At 38.0% G+C, this 22272-nt stretch overlaps 1 protein-coding gene across 2 annotated transcripts in view; it reads right to left on the bottom strand.

Moving 5' to 3' along the window:
• Positions 1–2020: 2020 nt before the first annotated feature.
• Positions 2021–22272, bottom strand: part of TPST1 (tyrosylprotein sulfotransferase 1) — a 36421-nt gene continuing 16169 nt past the window's right edge. The window contains exons 3-8 of one of the 2 annotated variants that reach the window (XM_083351343.1): positions 15058–15256; positions 13420–13470; positions 12730–12790; positions 10837–10923; positions 9989–10026; positions 2021–2968 (exon numbers count right to left, since the gene is read on the bottom strand). In XM_083351343.1, the coding sequence (XP_083207469.1) occupies positions 12746–12790; positions 13420–13470; positions 15058–15256 (295 nt within the window). In that variant the 3' untranslated portion in view covers positions 2021–2968; positions 9989–10026; positions 10837–10923; positions 12730–12745. The remainder of the gene's footprint in view (positions 2969–9988; positions 10027–10836; positions 10924–12729; positions 12791–13419; positions 13471–15057; positions 15257–22272) is intronic. The other variant, XM_083351344.1, reaches the window with a different exon arrangement.

Genomic DNA, 22272 nt, shown 5'->3' with positions numbered 1-22272 from the left:
TGATCAGGAATAGATATAACAGCCAAAAAAGAGTAGCATTTTGGATAGTTCAATGAAAATATAAACCCAGATTGTAGCTGCTGTAAAAAAGAAGAAAAAAGAAAAAGTAAGCAATTTCCATGCTTAGTATCACTAGGAGAGAACTTAAAAATAGAAATGTGCATAAGATTGAGATAGTACTGGTCACTCTTGTGGATAGATGACCTTTTAAGAAACCTGGATAGAAATCCTGCATCTTTTTATGAAAATGTATGGATTTTATAAAGAACAAAACGTGTTTGATAAGATATTACTAACATCTGATGAGAAATTAATTAAAAAATTGTATAATGTTTTGTTAAGTTTAGAGATGGAAAGTGAACAAATTAAAGGGACAATGACAAGATGGGCAGAGAATTTTGGTTATACTATAGAGTTAGAAGAATGGCAAAAATTATGGGGGAGAAATTATAAATTGACAATGTCAACTGCATATAAAGAAAATCTGTATAAAATGTTTTATAGATGGCATTTACCTCCAGCCAGATTAGCAAAAATGTTTAAAAATGTATCAGGCAAATGTTGGAAATGTAAACAGAATATAGGTACATATTACCATACTTGGTGGACATGTGATAAAGCAAAAGCTTATTGGAGAAAAATACATGCTTGGCTAGAAAATATATTAGAACAAGTAGCATTTAATCCCGAATTATTTTTATTAGGTATATTACCAGAAAAGACTGATAAACAAAATACATACTTGTTCTACATATCATGACTGCAGCAAGAATAAGCTATGCACAATGCTGGAAAAATGAACAAGTACCATCAGAAGAAGAGCTAATAAAGAAGATATTGGAATGCGCAGAGATGGACAGACTAACTATGAGACTAAAAGACAAAGAAGAAACAGAATATTATGAAAGCTGGAATTTATTTTATAAATGTTTGGAAAAAAGAACCAAAGAGTGAAATTTGTATATGTATTAATAGATTATGAACTCAGCTCACACGTTGTTTGGAAAATTAACATATGTGTGTAAAGAATAAAAATAAAATATATAATAATAATAATAATAATAAAAGAAATCCTGCATCTTTTCTAGTCCTTCTAAATCAGGCCAGATGTGTCATGGCAAAACTGCGCCCACCCCGTTGCTGGCAATGGAAAAAAAGTCATGATATGTTGCGACATGTCACGTGACAAGTTTGACACCCCTGTTCTAAATCTTTCAGCCTTATTCAGTGCTAATGACCACAGTAGGTATCTCAACTGCCTGCAAGGATTGGGGATTAGCAACACTGTTAGTGCTTAAGATCATGTATTGAAACTAAATTAATACGGATCAAGTGGTCAGTGGGGGGGGGGGAAGCCAGGCTTTCACCTTATACCTGAAAACTGAGTCAGAGCCAGATACTTTTCAGAATTCAGTACCAGAAAGGTCACCTAAAAGTCCATTCAAACAAGTTGTTCTCACTGCAAAGCCTCTTTTTTATGTATCAGATTTTTTTTTAATCCCATTTATATCCCGCCCTTCTCCGAAGACTCAGGGCGGCTTACAATCTAAAGCACAATGTGCTTAGCAATAGCCTTCATTCTATGTATCTGCCTGCTTATTAGGGCTTTCGCCCCCCCCCCCCCAGCGGCATTTTTACAAAGTCAGCTTATTGCCCCCAACAATCTGGGTCCTCATTTTTTGAAAACAAGTAAAAGACATTTTGTTCTCTTGGAATAAAACATTTTGGAAAGCTTTATTTTAACATTTGTATACATTTAATTATTAATACTCTTGTTATTATTTTAAATTAAGTAGCCATATTTTAAATATTTTTACTAGCTGTCTCAAAAGCCTATCTGATTGGCAGGATATATATATATATATATATATATATATATATATATATATATATATATATATATATATATATATATATATATATATATATATATATATATATATATATATATAAAATTGCTTTTTCTGCCCATTCTCCAACCTGTAAATCATCTTAACTCAGAAATTCAGACTCAAAAAAATTGCCACATTTAAAGCTTTTATTTTGAAAAATAAAATACAAAAGCATTTTGTATGGATTGTAAATCTTAAGTTCTTTCTCGCATCTCGGAAACCATTTTTAAATAATTAAAACATAATTTCATAAATCAGCTAAATTGGTAAAAGGGTGGGGTGGCAACAGGCACAAGCACCATTTTCCACAAATTAAAAAATTGCCGGAGGAAGGTAAAGCAATACACACAAAGAAGCTGTCTGCTGTATGGTGATCTAATGATGGATGTGAACTATGTGTGTAGTAAACAGTTCAAAGGACAAAGAGAGGTGTATTTAACATAGACATTCTGCGTAGTGGTTCATTTCCTGTATTTTATGAAGAAGAGCAAAGGCTAAACAGGCCATTCCTCATTTTTTCATCCTTGTGAAGCCATGACTGCCAATCATCCCATTGGAAGGTATGCACACAAAGAAACCAGCATGCATCAATATGGACACACCCTGCAATTTACGCATGAGGATTAATGTGTTAAATTAGCAGTCTTATGGAAAGCATCTCAAAAGTTAACATATCTGACATCCTACCTAAATCAATACTGAAGATACCGTAGTTTCTTCTGAGGTTTTAAAACTGTTGTGTAAATGGGAATCAATGCAATTTCTAGTGCTTGTGATTCAATCTACCAATATCTTCTGTGTATTAGTGTCACAGAGAATAATAGGAAGCATGCCATGACTCTTCCAACTCCAAAATGTTTCATACTGGATGAATTCCCACCTGGAGTCCTTCTACTTTAATGTCTTGATCTCAGAACTATTCCCTATAAACACCTCCAGTATTTCAGTTGGGCTGCTCTGGAGTCACAAGAAAGATTGAGAGGTTTATACGTCATTATGAAATGGGGACATATTCTGAAGAACGAGTTGTTTGTAGATTTTCCCATTGTGCTTTCTTTAAAATGTCTCCAACATTCCTAGTCAAAATAGAAAACATAAGAAAATTTCAGTACATATCCTCAGGGTTGGGCAATCCATAATTCATGTACACTTGTTTATATAGTCTCCCAATCTTAGTACAGTATATAGTCATATGAACTTACTGTACATATTCTGAATCAGGCTCAAGACAGTGTCCAAGGTAAAGGATCTAAACAAAACGTCCATGTATGCCAACTCCAAGAATGTACAAATTAATAGTTAAGATTCTGTTTCACTTCTCAGGGCAGATTTGCACTAACAATGTCTAAATTTTTATTAAACGTTACTGCTCTGATTTGGAACAGATTGACGTTTTGGCTAATTTCTGAAAGTCTGAGGTGGCTGTGATTGTTGGCTTTTTATTTCTTTTCAGAGTATTAATCTCCATTTGTCCACTAGAGTGAGGCTCTTCTCAGAGACCATTTTACCTTTATAGCTTCTTCCTGGACTGGTGCTGTAATTTGTCCAATTTACATGGCTAGTCTAGAGGATGATGCAAAGCAGTCATAGAAGATACCTCCATGTATCTTACTGAGTGGAGAGGATATTTTTACCTCTCCAAAGAAGAACCAAGACCTTCAACCATCTCACATATTTTCCAAAGTTAGTAATATTTTGTTTCTGGAAAAAGAGAAATGCTGTTGTCCTATTGCAATTTTCAACTATTCTTGCCTGCAAAGGGCATGATTGCTGCCTACAAATCACAGGGACAATGAGTTAATTGATACAGAACATCCCTGTCCCCCGCAATCTAAAAATTATAGGGTTATCAATGCATGTAACATAGATGTGTGTGTGGACAAGAATATCAATCTTGCTGTCAAGCAAAATCAAGCTTTTAACAGCGAGTGCCACGCAAAGTGCACTAACCAAACAGGTGGTAAGAAAATAGGGGAACTCAGGCACCATATAGGCTATGTAGAAAGTAAACACAGGGTCAGTCATAAAGGACTCAAATGTCTATACACCAATGCACAGAGTATGAACAGTAAACAGGGTAAACTAGAAATTCAGGTAAATGAAGGCAGATATGATATTGTTGCCATTACAGAAACATGGTGGGAGGAAATCCAGAAATGGAGCACACAGCTAGAGGGATTTAAATTATTTAAAAGAAACAGACTAAACAAAAAGGAGGTGGAGTTGCTCTCTATATAAGAAATAACTACATCTCTACAGAAATAGAGCACAACAATGATGAAAATTGTCGTGAATGCTTTGGGATCAATATAAAAGGGGGGGGGGAATGACATTGCCATAGGTGTATACTATAGTCCACCCAACTAAACAGAGGAAATTGATGAACTTTTTGCTAGTCAGCTAACTAAGGTACGTAAGAAGCACATCACAATAGTAATGGGGGACTTTAATTACTCTGACATCAACTGGGAGACAAACTGCACCAAGTGGAAGATCAAACAGATTCCTGACAAACCTAGCAGACAACTTTGTCTCCCAAAACGTTGAGAAGGGAACAAGAGGATTAGCCATACTGGATTTACTCCTCACTAACAGAGATGAAATAATAGAAGGGGTTGAAGCCACAGGAAACTTGGGGGGAAGTGATCATGCAATACTGGAATTCAACATTCTGGAAGCACAAGCAATAGAATCAGAGTCTTGGAATTTAAGAGAGCTAATTTCAATAAACTTAAGAGAAATCTTGGGAAGGGTTCCATGGATGAGAATACTCAAGGAGAAAACAACTGAAGAAGCTTGGGAAATTTTGAAAAGTGAGATAATAAAAGCCCAGTCTAGCACAATACCAACAAAGAAGAAAAATAACAGCTCTCAAAAGAAACCAGCATGGCTGCATAAAGAATTCTCTGATAAATTGAAAGATAAAAAGGACAAGTATAAAAAGTGGAAAGAGGGGCACATAACGAAGGCAGAATATCAACAAATAGTCCATGCCTGCAAAGATGAAGTGAGGAAACCTAAGGCTCCAAATGAACTAAGATTTGCGACCAAAAATAACAAAAAAAGCTTCTTTCAACATGTAAAAACAAGAAAAAAGTTAAGGAAATGATTGGTCCATTAGTGGGGGAAAGTGGCAAGAAGGTGACAAGCAACAGGGAGAAAGCAGAACTATTTAACTCATTTTTTGCATCTGTCTTTACACAAAGGGAAAAAACAGTCCAACCTATCAAAAATAGTACCATAAAAACAGATTAGAAACACAAGTTAAGATAGGCAAGAAAATGGTAAGTGAGCACCTGTCCAGGCTAGACTAGTTCAAATCAACAGGATCAGATGGAGTACACCCCAAGGTTCTCAAGGAACTGGCAGATGTGATCTCAGAACCACTGAACTATATTTTTCAAAGAACCTGGAGCACTGGGGAACTACCAGAGGACTGGAAAAGAGCTGATGTAGTTCCCATCTTAAAAAAGGGAAAAAATAAATCCAGGAAACTACAGACCTATCAGCCTGACCTCAATACCTGGGAAGATTCTGGAAAAGATAATCAAACAACGAATCAGCGAACACCTAGAGGCAAACAAAGTCATTACTAAAAGCCAACATGGGTTTGTCAAAAACAGATCATGCCAGACATTGCATTCTTTGACCAAGTGACAAAATTAGTGGACCAGAGGAATGCTGTGGATATAATTTACTTGAACTTCAGTAAGGCATTTGATAAAGTAGATCACAAACTACTACTTGATAAGATAGAAAAATGTGGATTAGACAGCATCACCATCAGATGGATTCGTAGCTGGTTGACTGGCTGTACTCAGCATGTGGTCCTCAATGGAACTGCATTTACATGGAGGGAAGTGTGTAGTGGAGTGCCCCAGGGCTCTGGCCCAGGGCTCTTCAACATCTTCATCAATGATTTGGATGATGGGATAGATAGAGAACTCATCAAATTTGCAGACAACACAAAGCTGGCAGGAATAGCCGACACTCCAGAAGATAGGCTTAAGACACAGGAGGATCTGGACAGACTTGAACACTGGGCGCTATCTAACAAAATGAAATTCAATGGTGAAAAAAGTAAGGTTCTACATTTAGGCAAGAAAAACCAAATGAGAGCTGCTGGGAAGTGCTACATGCTGTAAGTTTTGCAAAGGGTGCACCAAAAAAGGAGCCAACACTCCAGAAGATAGGCTTAAGATACAGAAGGATCTGGACAGACTCGAACACTGGGCACTATCTAACAAAATGAAATTCAGTGGTGAAAAAAGTAAGGTTCTACATTTAGGCAGGAAAAATCAAATGCACAGGTATAGTATAGGTGGTACCTTGCTCAATAGTAGTAACTGTGAGAGGGATCTCAGAGTCCTAGTAGACAATCACTTAAATATGAGCCAGCAGTGTGCTGCAGCTGCCAAAAAAGCCAACACAGTGCTAGGCTGCATTAACAGGGATAGAATCAAGATCAGGTGAAGTACTAATACCACTTTACAATGCTTTGGTAAGGCCACACCTGGAATACTGCATCCAGTTTTGGTCACCACGATGTAAAAAAGATGTCGAGACTCTAGAAAGGGTACAGAGAAGAGCAACAAAGATGATTAGGGGGCTGGAGGCCAAAACATATAGGGAACGGTTGTTGGAATTGGGTATGTGTAGTTTAACGAAGAGAAGAGTGAGGGGTGACATGATAGCAGTGTTCCAATATCTCAGGGGCTACCACAAAGAAGAGGGAGTCAAGCTATTCTCCAAAGCACCTGAAAGCAGGACAAGAAGCAACGGATGGAAACTAGTCAAGGAGAGAAGCAACCTAGAACTAAGGAGAAACTTCCTGACAATTAGAATAATTAACCAGTGGAACAACCTGCCTCCAGAGGTGGTGAATACTCCAACACTGGAGGTTTTTAAGAAGAGACTGGACAGCCATTTGCCTGAAATGGTATAAGGTTTCCTGCCTGAGCAGGGGGTTGGACTAGATGACCTCCAAGGTCCCTTCCAACTTCTTCTTCTTCTTCTTCTTCTTCTTCTTCTTCTTCTTCTTCTTCTTCTTCTTCTTCTTCTTCTTCTTCTTCTTATTATTATTATTATTATTATTATTATTATTATTATTATTATTATTATTATTATTACAGATATAGTATAAGTGGTACCTTGCCCAATAGTAGTAACTGTGAGAGGGATCTCGGAGTTCTAGTGGACAATCACTTAAATATGAGCCAACAGTGTGCTGCAGCTGCCAAAAAAGCCAACACAGTGCTAGGCTGCATTAACAGGGATAGAATCAAGATCAAGTGAAGCATTAATACCACTTTACAATGCCTTAGTAAGGCCACACTTGGAATACTACATCCAGTTTTGGTCACCACGATGTAAAAAAGATGTTGAGACTCTAGAAAGAGTACAGAGAAGAGCAACAAAGATGATTAGGGGACTGGCGGCTAAAACATATAGGGTACGGTTGCTGGAATTGGGTATGTGTAGTTTAACGAAGAGAAGGACGAGGAGGGACATGATAGCAGTGTTCCAATATCTCAGGGGCTGCCACAAAGAAGAGGGAGTCAAGCTATTCTTCAAAGCGCCTGAAGGCAGGACTAGAAGCAACGGATGGAAACTAATCAAGGAGAGAAGCAACCTAGAACTAAGGAGAAACTTCCTGACAGTTGGAAAAATTAACTAGTGGAACAACCTGCCTCCAGAAGCAGTGAATGCTCCAACACTTGAAGTTTTTAAGAAGAGACTGGACAGCCATTTGTCTGAAATGGTATAGGGATTCCTGCCTGAGCAGGGGGTTGGACTAGATGACCTCCAAGTCCCTTCCAACTTCTTTTCCTTCTCCTTCTCCTTCTCCTTCTCCTTCTCCTTCTTCTTCTTCTTCTTCTTCTTCTTCTTCTTATTCTTATTATTATTATTATTATTATTATTATTATTATTATTATTATTATTATTATGTTATTATTATTATTATTGCCACTAATACCAATACAAACTGGTATTTTAACCAAATTGCTTTATTATATCTTCCTTGCCTAGTAGTGATCCTACAATTGGTGGCAAGTAAGAACCCAAATAAGAGAGGGTCCACTTCAAAGGGTGTCAAAGCCCTTAACCAACTCACAATTTAGAAAGAGCGATTTTCACAGATTCAGAGTAGGCAGATTCACTGCAATGAGCAGCAAAGGATTAGGTTGCAGAATCTTGAAAACTGGTTTTATACACTTTGGCTCTCATTCATCAGCATGAATGTCTATTATGCTTGATCTTTTTTTCTAACATTTAAAGGGAAGGATTCTAACTATTGATTTGATACCAGAATTAATGGTGGTATAATAATGAAAATAATAATGAAAATAATAATAATATATCAATAATATATAGCTGCTCTTTTGCAATATTTTGAAAATTTTCATTTTCTTTGCCAGAGCCAGAAAATTTCACTGAAAAGGGTTTCCTTTAGCCTCCAAATACTGTATACATTAAAGGGTCTCATCTTCACCAGCAAAGTTATGCTAGAATTCACATGTATTTGTGCACCCATTTTAAGAGGCCTTGTGACAGACCATTTCTAAATAGATTGTGCCCAAAGAGCCAGAATAAGGTTGTGCTCAAAGTGGGATAGTAAGTTACTCTACCCATTACGAGTGGCATAGAAATGTAATAATTTAATAAATATTATATACAGTTGCAAGAAAAAGTATGTGAACCCTTTGGGATTACGTGGAGTTTTGCATGAATTGGCCATAAAATGCGCTCTAAACGTCATGTAAGTCACAACAATAGAAAAACACAGTCTGCTTAAAATAATACTACACAAACATTAGCTGTTGTCATGTTTTAATTGAACATAAGATGGAAACATTCACAGTGCAGGGTGGAAAAAGTATGTGAACCCCTAGCCTAATGACTTCTCCAAGAGCTAATTAGAGCCAGGAGTGAGCCAACCTTGACTCCAATCAGTGTGATGATATTGGATGCGTTGCTGACAGCTGTCCTGCCCTTTAAAAACACACACCTGTTTTGGGTTTACTGGTCTCAAGAAGCACTGTCTGATGTGAACCATGCCTCGCAGAAAAGAGCTCTCAGAACACCTACGATCAAGAATTGTTGACTTGCATGAAGCTGGAAAGGGTTACAAAAGTATCTCCAAAAGCCTTGATGTTCATGTGTCCACGGTAAGACAGACTGTCTACAAATGGAGAAAGTTTAGTACTGTTGCTACTCTCCCTAGGCGTGGTCGTCCTGTAAAAATGACTGCAAGAGCACAGCGCATAATGCTTAATGAGGTAAAGAAGAATCCTAGAGTGTCAGCTAAAGACCTACAGAAATCTCTGGCACATGCTAACATTTTGGTTGACACATGTACAATAAGGAAAACATTAAACAAGAATGGAGTACATGGGAGGACACCACGGAGGAAGCCATTGCTGTCCAAAAAAAATATTGCAGTACGTTTGAAGTTTGCAAAAGAGCACCTGGATGTTCCACAGCACTACTGGCAAAATATATAGTGGACAGATGAAACCAAAATGGAGTTGTTTGGGAAAAACATACAGTACTATGTGTGGAGAAAAAAAGGCACAGCACACCAACATCAAAACCTCATCCCCACTGTAAAACATGGCGGAGGGAGCATCATGGTTTGGGGCTGCTTTGCTGCCTCAGGGCCTGGACGGATTGTTGTTATTGATGGCAAAATGAATTCCAGAGTTTATCACGACATTTTGCAGGAAAACATACGACCATCTGTCTGCCAACTGAAGCTCCGCACAGGATGGGTGATGCAACAGGACAATGACCCAAAGCATACAAGTAATTCAACAAAACAATGGCTTCAACAGAACAGAATACGCCTGTCATGTTCAATTAAAACATGACAACAGCTAATGTTTGTGTAGTATTATTTTAAGCAGACTGTGTTTTTCTATTGTTGTGACTTACATGACGTTTAGAGCGCATTTTATGGCCAATTCATGCAAAACTCCACGTAATCCCAAAGGGTTCACATACTTTTTCTTGAAACTGTACACTGTGAAACTGTTGGTAAATGTAAGTAAAGAGGATGAAGAAACAAAAAGTCCATTTTATTAACAATTACATACATTAAGTCGCATCCAGTCTTCTAGTTTACCGCATCAGTCTATGAAAAAAAGGAGATAAACTGTTATTTTTCAAATGTATATTGAAACCATACTTGAATTCATAATATTTTTATCAACTTCTAATACTGGAACACCATTCGCCTAGTGTGCCAGTTGCGACCCTATCTGGACCGAGATGCCCTACGCACAGTCACTCATGCGCTCGTGACCTCCCGATTAGATTACTGCAACGCTCTCTACATGGGGCTGCCCTTGAGGACCACTCAGAGGCTTCAGCTGGTGCAGAATGCAGCTGCGCGAGTTGTGATGGGGTTTTTCCAATACTCCCATGTAACACCTCTACTCCGCGAGCTGCATTGGCTTCCGGTTGCCCTCCGGGTGAGATTCAAGGTGCTGGTGATGACCTATAAAGCCCTAAATGGCTTGGGTCCGGGATATCTGAGGGGACCCCTGCTGCCGGCATCAAGTTCCCTTCGTCCTGTGCGCTCCCACAGGGAGGGCCTTCTCAGGGTGCCGCCGGTAAAAGACTGCCGGCGGATAAATCCCAGGGGGAGGGCCTTCTCTGTGAGTGCGCCTGCCCTTTGGAACTAGCTGCCTGTGGAGCTTAGGACTGCCCCCGACCTTCATTCATTTCGCCGGGACCTGAAGACCTGGCTCTTTGAGCTTTCCGGCCCAGGCTGAGACTTTTTAATTGGGGTTTTTATATTATTTCAGGGATCGAATTTAATTTGTTTTTAATTGTTTTTTAATTTTTGTATTGTGTTGATGTTTTAAACACCTTGTAAACCGCCCTGAGTCCAACGGGAAAAGGGCAGTATATAAATCTAATAAACTTAACTTAAACTTACATCACTTTGTGGAAAATAATGGTAGTACAGTAGACTTCTTTTTCTACAATGCATACAGATTTTCTCCCCACATCAGGGTAATGTATACTAGTGGGGATGATTTATAAAAAGGGACAAGACAAATTCATGGAACATAAATCTATCCATTTCTACTTGTTCAAATACCAAGACAGAAATTACATTTCCATTCCCATCTATTTAAAAGCAGAATATCTTGGAATTTCAGGTCAGTGGGACCAAAGAAGCCTGCTTCATGTTAAAGCAGAGCAAGGGCCTATCAAACTTAGCTTTGCCAAAAATCAGACTTCAATCATACAAGAACATTTAATCCAAACCCCACCTCTGCCCACACAAGGCAAGGGTAACTCCCTGGCCTTTTGACAACTCATCTAAATTTAGTTGTTCTGGATAGTTTTTGATACTTTAGAGCTGCCACTACCAAAAAATATTAGTTATAGTTTTATAATTATGTATGCAATTCTGTCATTGTACCTTATTGCATATCAATGTTACTGCAATAGCTACACATGTAATCTGGTTGGAGTTAACTTAATTTAATTTTAATTTAATTTATTAATATTTCTATACCGCCCTTCTCCCGAAGGACTCAGGGCGGTGTACAGGACAAGAATAAAACACAGAATTACAAAAGTTAAAAAGTAATTAAATACATGCCCAATTAAAAAAAACCCAATAAAAATAATAAAAACCCCACCAATCCCCCCTCAGGCCAGGCCGGCTTGCTCGAACAAGTATGTTTTAAGATCGCGGCGAAAGGAGCGAAGATCGGGCGCCGTCTGGAGCTCAACCGGTAACTGGTTCCATAGCTCCGGGGCGCCCACAGAGAAGGATCTCCCCCTTAGCTAAAACACTTTAAAATTTTTGAAATGAAATTCATTGCAAGGCAAAATCAAGTTTGCCAAAGTGCCAACTTGGGTTGAGATAACTCTAGCAATGAAGACCTGGCTGATAGCAATAAACTACAAAGGACTTATAGTGCATCATATTTAAATATCAGTGCATGATATTACATTGCCTTACGGTGCAATGCTGTTTATATCTAAATGTTGCCAGGGATTAAAAACTAAACATGAAGATTAGAGGGAAAATCCACAGAATTTGGCATTGTATTTTCAATAGTGGTCAGCCATATTTCTAGGAACCTCATAAACCTGAAGAAGATGAGCCTTCCCTGGTAGCTCTCATCTGTTTGACACAAGAGACTCTTTTGCTAATGCTTTCCGATTCCTTCAATTAATGGAACATGTAGGGCTTGTGGCCAAAGGTTGTTAGATGAAAGTCTCTTCAGAGTGCCAGTCAAGCAACAATACCTTCTTCCAAATATTCTACTCCTCTACATTCTTTTAGTTTATTCCACAATCAGCATTCTACAGAGGCTGAGCATATTCAGTTTTCACTAATTGTTCAGCATTTGAATTCCTATTTTACTGTTGCTCCGTATGGATTTTTTCTAATCACTGTTTCCCAAAATTAATTTATATTCTTACAATCTTTCCAAACACAACAAATAATGGAAATAATCTCTTTAACTGGTTGGCAATTTAAAATGCAAGATTTGTAGAACATTTTGGGGGTACAAGACACAAAAATTCAGAATTACGCATCATTGGAGAGAAGGAACACCACACAAATCCAAGCAGGAATAAATCCTTTAAGGCTGCAAATTAGTCAAGCATTGGCCAGCCAAGCCAAAGCATAAACTGATCAAAAAGATCGTGAAGAGCTAAGGCAAATAGCTCTTTTGCAGAAGAGACAGAACAGATGCAGGCCCACACGCAACAGCAGCTTATCAGTAGGAATTCTGGTGCCTGCAGCCAAGAAAGCAGCAGTGCTCTTTAAAAAAAAGCAGACAAATAGTATATACTACTCTACTTTATCAACTCCTTCTTCATTTTAGCTTGATACGAGACTTCCTGTCTACTGTCTTCCTTAGCTGCAATGAGAAGAAAGTCAATGTTCACTGGGGATAAAATTGTTCTCCCATTTATTGTTTCAGAGGCTATTTCCCCTACTCATGAAACTAGTGTTATTGCACAAAATGTGGGTGCATAATCTGAGTTTTCAAAGCCACAGGTGGTCCTCATATTCTCTCCAAAAGTTGCCAATGAAAGCTAATTTAATAATTGTTTTCTTTGGCCACACTAAAAGGCTTCAACTCCCCGTTAGCCATGCCAGTTGGATATTATAGACAATTGCAGTCCAACATTTTTGGACTATGACATATATCTTAATACACTAAAGTGGTCCAATAAATCTAGAGGGTAACAGCTTGGGGAAAGAAAGCTGAAATTAATGTGTGAAATTAATGTGTACAAGATAAGTGCTTGCAAAATATTTTTCTACATTTTTAAAAACAAACTTAATGTGTGAAAACCACTCAAGCCTGCAACTGAGACAGAACCTGCTAGTGATCGTTGCTTCTTATAACTCAACATCACTTCACCAGGTGAATTCAACTTACAATTCTGATTGTATTCATCTGCATGGCCCTTGAATCAGGTCATTGACATTATCAATATTTCCCTAGAACCTTCATGAGATGAGGGCTCCAAGAATCCTTACCTGTGGCATTTCTTTTAGGAAGTCAGGTAGTTGAAATTCACCTTTATAAACCTGGGAAGAAAAAAACAAACTTTGAAACAGAAGCCATGTTCCAAATATTAATATTTTTTGAGGGCCCATTACATTCAATACCTGGTTGTGGTCCAAAATATCTGATAGAAATCAGATTATCATGTTACACTGAGTATTAAGCTAATGGAGGAGGGCTGCAGGAAAAGAGAAGGGAACAGCCTACACATAGGACCCAATCTACCTCACACTCTGTTGGTGCTTTGATGTTCAGGAGAGGCTTTTATGAGGAAGAAAATCCTACAAAGAGTACTAGTTAAGGAAAGATAAACTATCATCAACATTGGAAATGTTGCAGGACTAGCAAACTTTTATTCCCCAGATAAGAAGCTGGGATGTGAATAGATGTAGAGACTCAAGGAAGGGCAGGGAGGAAAGTTGCCCTGAGTAAACCGGTCAACCAATTTCTGTAGAATGGTAGCACCACATCATAGCCTTTGGGTGATCTCAAAAACTAAGCTGGATAGTCCAAAAAACTTCCTAAAAAGCTAAAGCAGACCACTTCCTTGTTGTTACCAAAATAACTCCTGAGATATATATATTCATAAAGTCACTAAGAGCTGAGCTCAACTCATCAAGTCAACTCATTTTTCTTAACTAAAGGAGAGCTGCTGTTGCAAAACCACACAGAATACTTTTACTCGCACATTTCATTCATCCTCTTTCCAGGTTAATGCCAAAATGTTGGATAAGCCAAACTCTGTTGTGCATTAGATGTGATTTCTACAGTGCATTTACTGTTGTATATTACTGTTACCTCTAGTACTATTTGAAATGTTGCATTTATCATGGACCATAGAGGAAGAGACAGAGGACATATCCAAACTCTAAATGAATTGGATCTTAAATCCCTGAAGAGTTAGGCAGCAAGGCCAAAAAGGGTTAATATCCCAATGCACATGCATACCATATAGGGGGGAACTGTGTTATGCCAGACCCATTTGAATGGGAGGGTGCTAAAAGACCTTTATCAAATGCAATCCTTCTTTAAAGGACACAGCAGTGACTTGCACAATCCCCAACCCTAAGATTATATACTTCCAAAAACAGTTGTCTTTTTTTTGCCCACGACATTCTATAAAGGGAACACCTGCTGCTGGCATCAACTTCCCATCGTCCTGTGCACTCCCACAGGGAGGGCCTTCTCAGGGTGCCGGCGGTTAAGGAGTGCAGGCGGGTGATCCCCAGGGGGAGGGCATTCTCTGTGGGCGCACCTGCTCTTTGGAATGATTTACCGGTGGACCTTCGGACCGCCCCCGATCTGCGTTCATTTCGCCGGGACCTGAAAACCTGGTTTTTTGATCTATCAGGCCTGGACTGAAGAGGTTTTAGCTTTTAATATTGTTTTAATTGTTGGGCTTAATTAATTTAATCTATTTTAATTTTATACTATTTTTATATTGTATTTTATGCTGCCCTGTAAACCGCCCTAAGTCGTTCGGGAATAGGGCGGTATAAAAATTTAATTAAATAAATAAAAAATAAATAAATAAAGCACCCAAACTTTACAATAGCATCAGCTTCATTTACACATACACACACATTCACAAATATAACTTGGCAATTTACCCTTCTTGTGTTTTCAAGGACTTTCTGATCCGGCTTCCCATAATTGGGTGGGTTGGCATAGGGGTCATAGCCAAGTTTCCCCAACATTGGTGCAATCACTGGCATATCCTGAAGAACATCACTGGGGATTTTTCCAACCCATTTCGACAAGGCTTCCACATTAACTGGCTTAATAACTTGGTCCGTAGATCTTTCAACTCTGCTCCAAAATACATATGCATGCATATATTAATCAATATAGTTGCATGAAAGTTATTCTCACAAAATAATGAAATGCAAGCCCTACCTGTTTTTTTTCTTATTAAAGAGTTTTACAAAAACAAGATTTTACAATATATCCCCAAATCCCCCCCACCCCAAACCCGCCCACTTCCCCCCCCCACTTCCCAGAGCTAAATACAGGATTATAGTTATAATAATCATATTCTAAATAAAAATTATGCATAATATATAATTAACCAAATTCATAATGTGCTTTAACTCCGCTTTAACATAAATACATACGAAGTACCAACACTAAGATCAATAACAATATCCCTCTAAAATCTACTCATAAGCTAAATGGAACTTTTTAGTCCCATATTTATTCTGAATATAATCTATCCATCTCCTCCAAACTGAAATATATCTTTCCTGTGAATGATCTTTCAAGTAAGCAGAAATCTTAGACATTTCTGCAAGATTCGAAACTTTAAACACCCATTCTTCTATAGTAGGCAAACTATCCTTCTTCCAATATTGTCCCACCAGTAACCGTGCTGCTGTTATCATATTCAACATCAAATTGGTTTCTTTTAACATCACAATCTACAACAATACCCAATAAAAACAATTGTGCAGAAAACTTTATCTTTCTCTTAAAAATCTTTTGAATGTTCCACCAAATTTTAATCCAAAAAGCTTTTATATTTCTACAAGTCCACCACATATGAAAATAGGTGGCTTCTAAACTACCACATCTCCAACATTTAGACTGTAAGTTAGGATACATGTTAGACAACTTCTTGGGATCCAGATGCCATCTATAAAACATTTTATAAAAATTTTCTCTTAAGTTTTGAGCCTGAGTAAATTTAACATTTCTGACCCACATTATCTCCCAAGTGTCCAACGAAATTGGTTTCTGAATATTTTGTGCCCACTTTATCATACAATCTTTAACTAATTCCGTTTCCGAATCCAATTCAATTAAAGCATTATATATCTTTATATGTGCACAATTTAAGTCTCTAATTTGTTTTACTAAATTTTGATCTATAATTGTGATGCCAACCTTTTGATCTAACTTCCACCTAGCTTTCAATTGTGTCCCTACCTGTTTTTTGTTAATCTTGCCCACTGGAGAAATGGTATGTTGATATGTTCATGCATAACTTTGAGTTGGAGAAAACTGAACCAACATATATAGAATCTGTACTGTCCCCATTGCTATTTCTTATTTTATTGTTTTTGTTTCCAATCATTGCCAATCCCCAGTACATCATAGTCCTATGTGTGGTTTGAGGGGACTTTTGATAGATTCAGAATGGGGGGAGGGGGGGGGAGGAAATCCTATGGTGATCTGAAGCCATCACTGTCATGGACTGAAGATGAGAAGAAAGCAATGTCATTGAGTCACAACAGAAGAAAGATGTTGCCAAAACACGTTTGTTACATGTTGTTTGTAGTATGTGCACCATTTGAGTGGAAGTAAAGAAAGGCCCTTAGATATAAAAAAGGGTCTTCAAGATCAGAGTATGTCACATATGTATACTGATGGGAAAAAATGTATTTTCCTCCCACCTAGAATAATGAAGTCTTTATAGGACAAAAATGGCATAAAAATGAAAAAAAATGTTTGGGGTTTATTCACATTTTTCCTCTCTATTTTTCCCTCCAAAGAATAAGTGTCTTAAAAAAAACTAATGAAATCTTTTCTTTTAAAATATTTATGTAGTAAAATAATGCTTATTGATAACTACTATTCATTTTGCTCCAAATCTAATACTTGTAATTTACCTACAGAAGCAAAATACTATCATTTTGATGCTTAAATGACAACAGAATAGAATAGAATAGAATAGAATAGAATAGAATAGAATAGAATAGAATAGAATAGAATAGAATAGAATAGAATAGGACCTTGGAGGTCTTCTAGTCCAGCCCCCTGCTCAAGCAGAACCTATACCTTCTCAGACAAGTGTCTGTCTAGTGTCTCTTCTTAAAAACTTCCAGTGATGGAGCGACCACAATTTCTGAAGATCGTCTTTGACTTACTACAACAATGAAGCCCAAAATTTCAGCTGCTAAGCAAGACGGTTAAGTGAGTTGTGCCTCATTTTAAAACCTTTGGTGCCACAGTTGTTAAGCAAACCACTGCAGTGGTTAAATGAATCATGTGGTCGTTAAGTAAATCTGGCTTCCCCCATTGACTCTGCTTGTCGGAAGTCAGCTGGGAAGGTTACAAATGGTGATCACTTGACGCTGGGACCCTGCTAGAGTCATAAATATATGCCTGCTGCCAAGTGTCCAAATTTGATCCTGTGATCATGGGGATGCTGCAACGGCTGTGAAGTGTGAAAACCAGTCATAAGTCACTTTTCTGAACAGCTGTAAGTTGAGGACTACCTGTATCAGGTAAAAGAGTATGAAGCTTGCCTCAGTGAGCAAATCTCTTATATTTTAAGGATTAGAAGTCCATCAGGAGGGTAAAAATAAATTTTCAGAAAATGCAGAAACTGGTAGTAAAGTAATAATAGCTCAGAGATTAGGCAGTGTCTAAAAGCAGTATTTTTCCATGAAGAATCTATTTTTCCCTGATTTCCTTAGCTGTTTTTCTGAAAATGTAAACACATGAAAAATTTAAGAGAATATATAATCCTATTAAAATGTCATGTTGTGCTTGTTTTCTCTTCTCAGTCTTATTCATGCGACCAAATCAAACTGAAAAATTAAGTTCCCAGCTTTCTTAGAGTTCAGTAGTTCATACTTTCATTTAACAAAAAGTTTCAAAAAAATTAACTTAATAAATGTACATTACTGTATAATTAGAACTTTACATTTAATAAATATGCAAAAATGAGTAAAGCAAGATATACATAAGACAGTTTATGTTCCCAAAGCAGATACGTGAAGGATAAAATGAATACAATTATTGCATAGATTTCCATTTTTGCTCCAGAAAAAAAAAGAGAGAATGGTCTTTTTTACAGCAACAAATCCAGAACTTTATATCTCTATTGCATCTATTTCACTTTCCCTCTAATCTAAATGATCTCATCTACCTTTGGCAGAAGAGTGTAACCTGCTGAGTCTCTTCAGTGTCAAGAGCACGGCTCTTACATCATTTCAAAGTCAAAATTAATTGTAATTTTTGAAGCAACAGGAGGAAAAAATTATTAAATTATTATTAATAATTCACATTGGATTAGCCAATATGAATTTAACTACATTTTAAATTAAATTGTTTTGTTTTGTTAGATTTATATCAAAGGAAAACAAGAAAGTCCAGCTGCCTCGTGAAAAAACATCTTTGGGATTTATAGCAAGCCTTTTTTCAGAAGTTGAAGGCAACGTACCAGGGCTGTCCGTTTCATCCCCTGACTCTGTGAGATGGGTTGAGATGAAAGAAAGCAACCAGGGTTACTTAATGAGTTTCCATAGCAGAGGATGGATTTGAAAAGGTTCCAATATTTTAACTGTAAATGTTGGTCCATATTAACCTCAGTTAACAGTAATCAATGCATGCTAGGTCTTTAATTGACCTGGTAAACACAAGTTATATAAATATACCCTGGCTTGTCATTGAGAAAGGGCAGACACAGCCATTACTAACGGCCTGATTGAATATGCATTAATATACCAAGAATTCAGGATTACCTAAGGAAACAAATTGTCATATGTTTTGGATAGATGGAAGAAAACTCTTCATCTCAGTGTTTCATTACACCCTGGAACTTACCATGAAAAGTTTTCAATGGACCACCCAACTCGACAGTTTTAATGAACAATCAGGCATGTTCACAATGAAAGAAAGGGAAAAATGTTACTGTGGCCAGTAGCCATAATGGACTAATTAAACCTCCCTGCTTAGAGGCAGTCTTATTTCTCAATACAGCTCCCACAGCATCTGCTATGCTTACTATAGAAGCAGAGGTGTCTGGTATTGGGATCCAAAATAAGAAAGATGCTTCAGATTCAGCAGCTTGTTAAAAAAAAGACCATGGAAACTCAGGAAAAGACAAAGCATCCTGAAAGTAACACCAGCTGCCTGCAATTAGTGCAGGTTCGAGTCCCACCAGGCTCAAGGTTGACTCAGCCTTCCATCCTTCCGAGGTAGGTAAAATGAGGACCCAGATTGTTGGGGGCAATAAGCTGACTTTGTAAAAATGCCGCTGGGGGGGAAAGCCCTAATAAGCAGGCATATACATAGAATGAAGGCTATTGCTAAGCACATTGGTTTGTGCTTAGATTGTAAGCCGCCCTGAGTCTTCGGAGAAGGGCGGGATATAAATGGGATTTTTTTAAAAAAGTAGCTCCAACAGGCGCAGCAAAGCACCTTTCCCGGCTTCAGATCCACGTCTGAATGGCTGAATTTCAGATTCTCTGCTGCCAGTAGAGAGGAAAAGAGCAATCAAGCATCATCAGGTAGGGCTGGGAAAAAATTATATCTGAAATCCAGGAAGTCTGCTGCCAATCCCTGTTTTTGAGCCAGACAGACCAAAAACATGACTTGGTATTAAGCTTCTTCCTCTTTCTCCAAGAAGCCTTCACTCTCTCGACTTCAAACACAGGACAGCGAATAACATTCTCTCCCGCCACACCAAAAACCCACCCTGTACATTCCTCTTCAAATTTCTCCTGTCTGTGGCTCTGCTGACAATAATAAAGGAAAAAAATCCAGTTTCCACTGCTTCCTTTAAAAAAATATATGACATTCTCCCCAGCAGCTCCAGCTGTTTTTTATTTAAAAAAATGCCAGAGTTAGAGTGCTAGTTATGGCAAGACTCCATGCACCCAGCCTGTCCGCCAAGAGCCACGCTGGCAATGTGTTTCAGCCACAGAGCATCTTGTGCTGCCTTGAGTTACTGCCAGTTCAGGCAGCCTCTTTTCACATCAATGTCAATCCAGATTTGCTTTCTGGTTTTTTGTGGGGAGGGGGGTGAAATGAAAATTGCTACAGGACTGGCCTCGTCACTCAAACCATAATAAACAGAAGCTGTTTAACCTATGGAGGTTAAAAATTTCTTTGAGTAAGGCTTGGACAATCTCTAGGTACTACTCTTAAGTAAATATTGCTCCATAAGGTTGTGGGGGGAGCAATTGAGCCCAATGAAATCAGAGGACAAACAAATCGGACTGCTAAGTTTATGAAATATTTATCCTTACCCTATATGTGCATATACATACCCACAGCACAACCAGGGTGCAAACAATTTCCTTCACAGCACAACCAGGGTGCAAACAGTTTCCATTTGCTAAGCATTCTTTTTCTAAACAGCAAGCTTTAAATCAGTACATTAATTGGGAGTTGTATCAAATTTTCTCTTTTCACCTAAAAATAGGGGGAAACGTCTCTTCATATGCAGGGAGGCCTAATTTTAGGGAAAGGGGGAGGAGAAAGGGGAGGATTATGTGTTACAAATCTGCATACAGAGGCGTGTATGCAATCAATAAGAATTCTAACTAAAAGGAGAATGGCTTAGAACAGTCACACATGATACAATACTGTGGGTAGGGAGTTCCTTAGTTCTGCTGCCTTTCAGATCACAAATAATTGAATTATCCAAATAGAGCTGATGACATTGAAGAATTACCCCTACCCAGAAGAAGTTGGTCAACCAATTACACAGAGCTACAATTTTCCTGCGTGTCTCATTGAATGATCCAATTAGACTCAATTAAGAAATCTGTAGCCCTACAGCTGCAGGCTGCACCTGTACATTCTTTCTCTAGCCCAGGGGTAGGCAACCTTGGCTCTTTTATGACTCATGGACTTCAACTCCCAGAATTCCTGAGCCGGCTGGCTCAGGAATTCTGGGAGTTGAAGTCCATGAGTCATAAAAGAGCCAAGGTTGCCTACCCCTGCTCTAGCCCTTAGGGCTCCCTGAGACCATGACTGCTTGCACCTGATGGCGTAATAATTTCTTGTCATTGTGCAAAACACAAAAAAACTTTAGTCATTCATACAGAGATGCAGCAGGCATTCCCCTTGCCATTTTGGTAGAGTATATACATTCCTTATGACCAACTGTTATTTTCTTGTCACCAGTACCAACCACACTGTGGCATGTAAGTTGGGACTGATCAGTGGCTTCAATGCCATAAACAGTATTTACAGTTAGCATCTAAGCCAGCAGCAAACCACCAGGATCAATTTTTGTCAGTGGGGCCAATTCTTTCCACCTCTTTAAGAAAGCAATCAAGATACTCCTGTTTGGTCCAGAAGTTTGGATTAAACCATAATGATTTTAAGGATTTTTAATTGTTTTACGTTTCCTTTTGTTTTTACTGTGAGATGCCTAGTATTCATTAGGTAGGGGAAAAAAACCCACAGGGCAATTTCTCTGTTAGACAAACTCAACTTCCAACAAAATCCCTGCAAGTTTTTGTGCTTCAAGCTTGAAATGATTGTGCAAAATTTTAGTTTCTATAGCAGAAAGGATTTTGTTTTCCCTGTGACTGACATAGCTACTGTTTTCTATAAGTAAAACGGTTGATGTGAATGTTTAAAACTACTCCCCATCTCCTTTTAAAAAGCAGCATTTTGAAGAGGATAAATGATGTTTGACATCTACTACTTTGGTATTTAATAATCAGATGTCTCCCCTGTTTTCTTTTGCTGTAGTCTGCTGCATATTTGCACTGCTTAAGACAAATAACTACAAAGAAATCAAAGTGTTGTCTCTCTCTCTCTCTCTTTCTGCACAGCACCAGCATTTCACATTCTCTTTTAGGATTGCAGATGAAAATCACAAAGTAAAGAGAGACTTGTTTATCCTTCAATCTTGATCTGACTGGTGAAAAATGATTCTGCTGGTTTATCACAAGACAATATTCTTACTAAAAATAAATATTTATAGTCTTGAAGCCAGTCACACCCAACCTGCATACTACAGGGTGGCCATTGTTATCACAAAGAATGGATGCACTGAAATGATGAAAAGCCCCATGAGCTTAACTACCTGCTGATTTGATTTGATTTGATTTATTATATTTATATGCCGCCCTTCTCTT

Source organism: Vipera ursinii, assembly GCF_947247035.1.
Source record: "Vipera ursinii genome assembly, chromosome: 1".
In the NCBI taxonomy this organism is placed as follows: domain Eukaryota; kingdom Metazoa; phylum Chordata; class Lepidosauria; order Squamata; family Viperidae; genus Vipera; species Vipera ursinii.
This window is presented reverse-complemented; position numbering and strand designations above follow the sequence as displayed.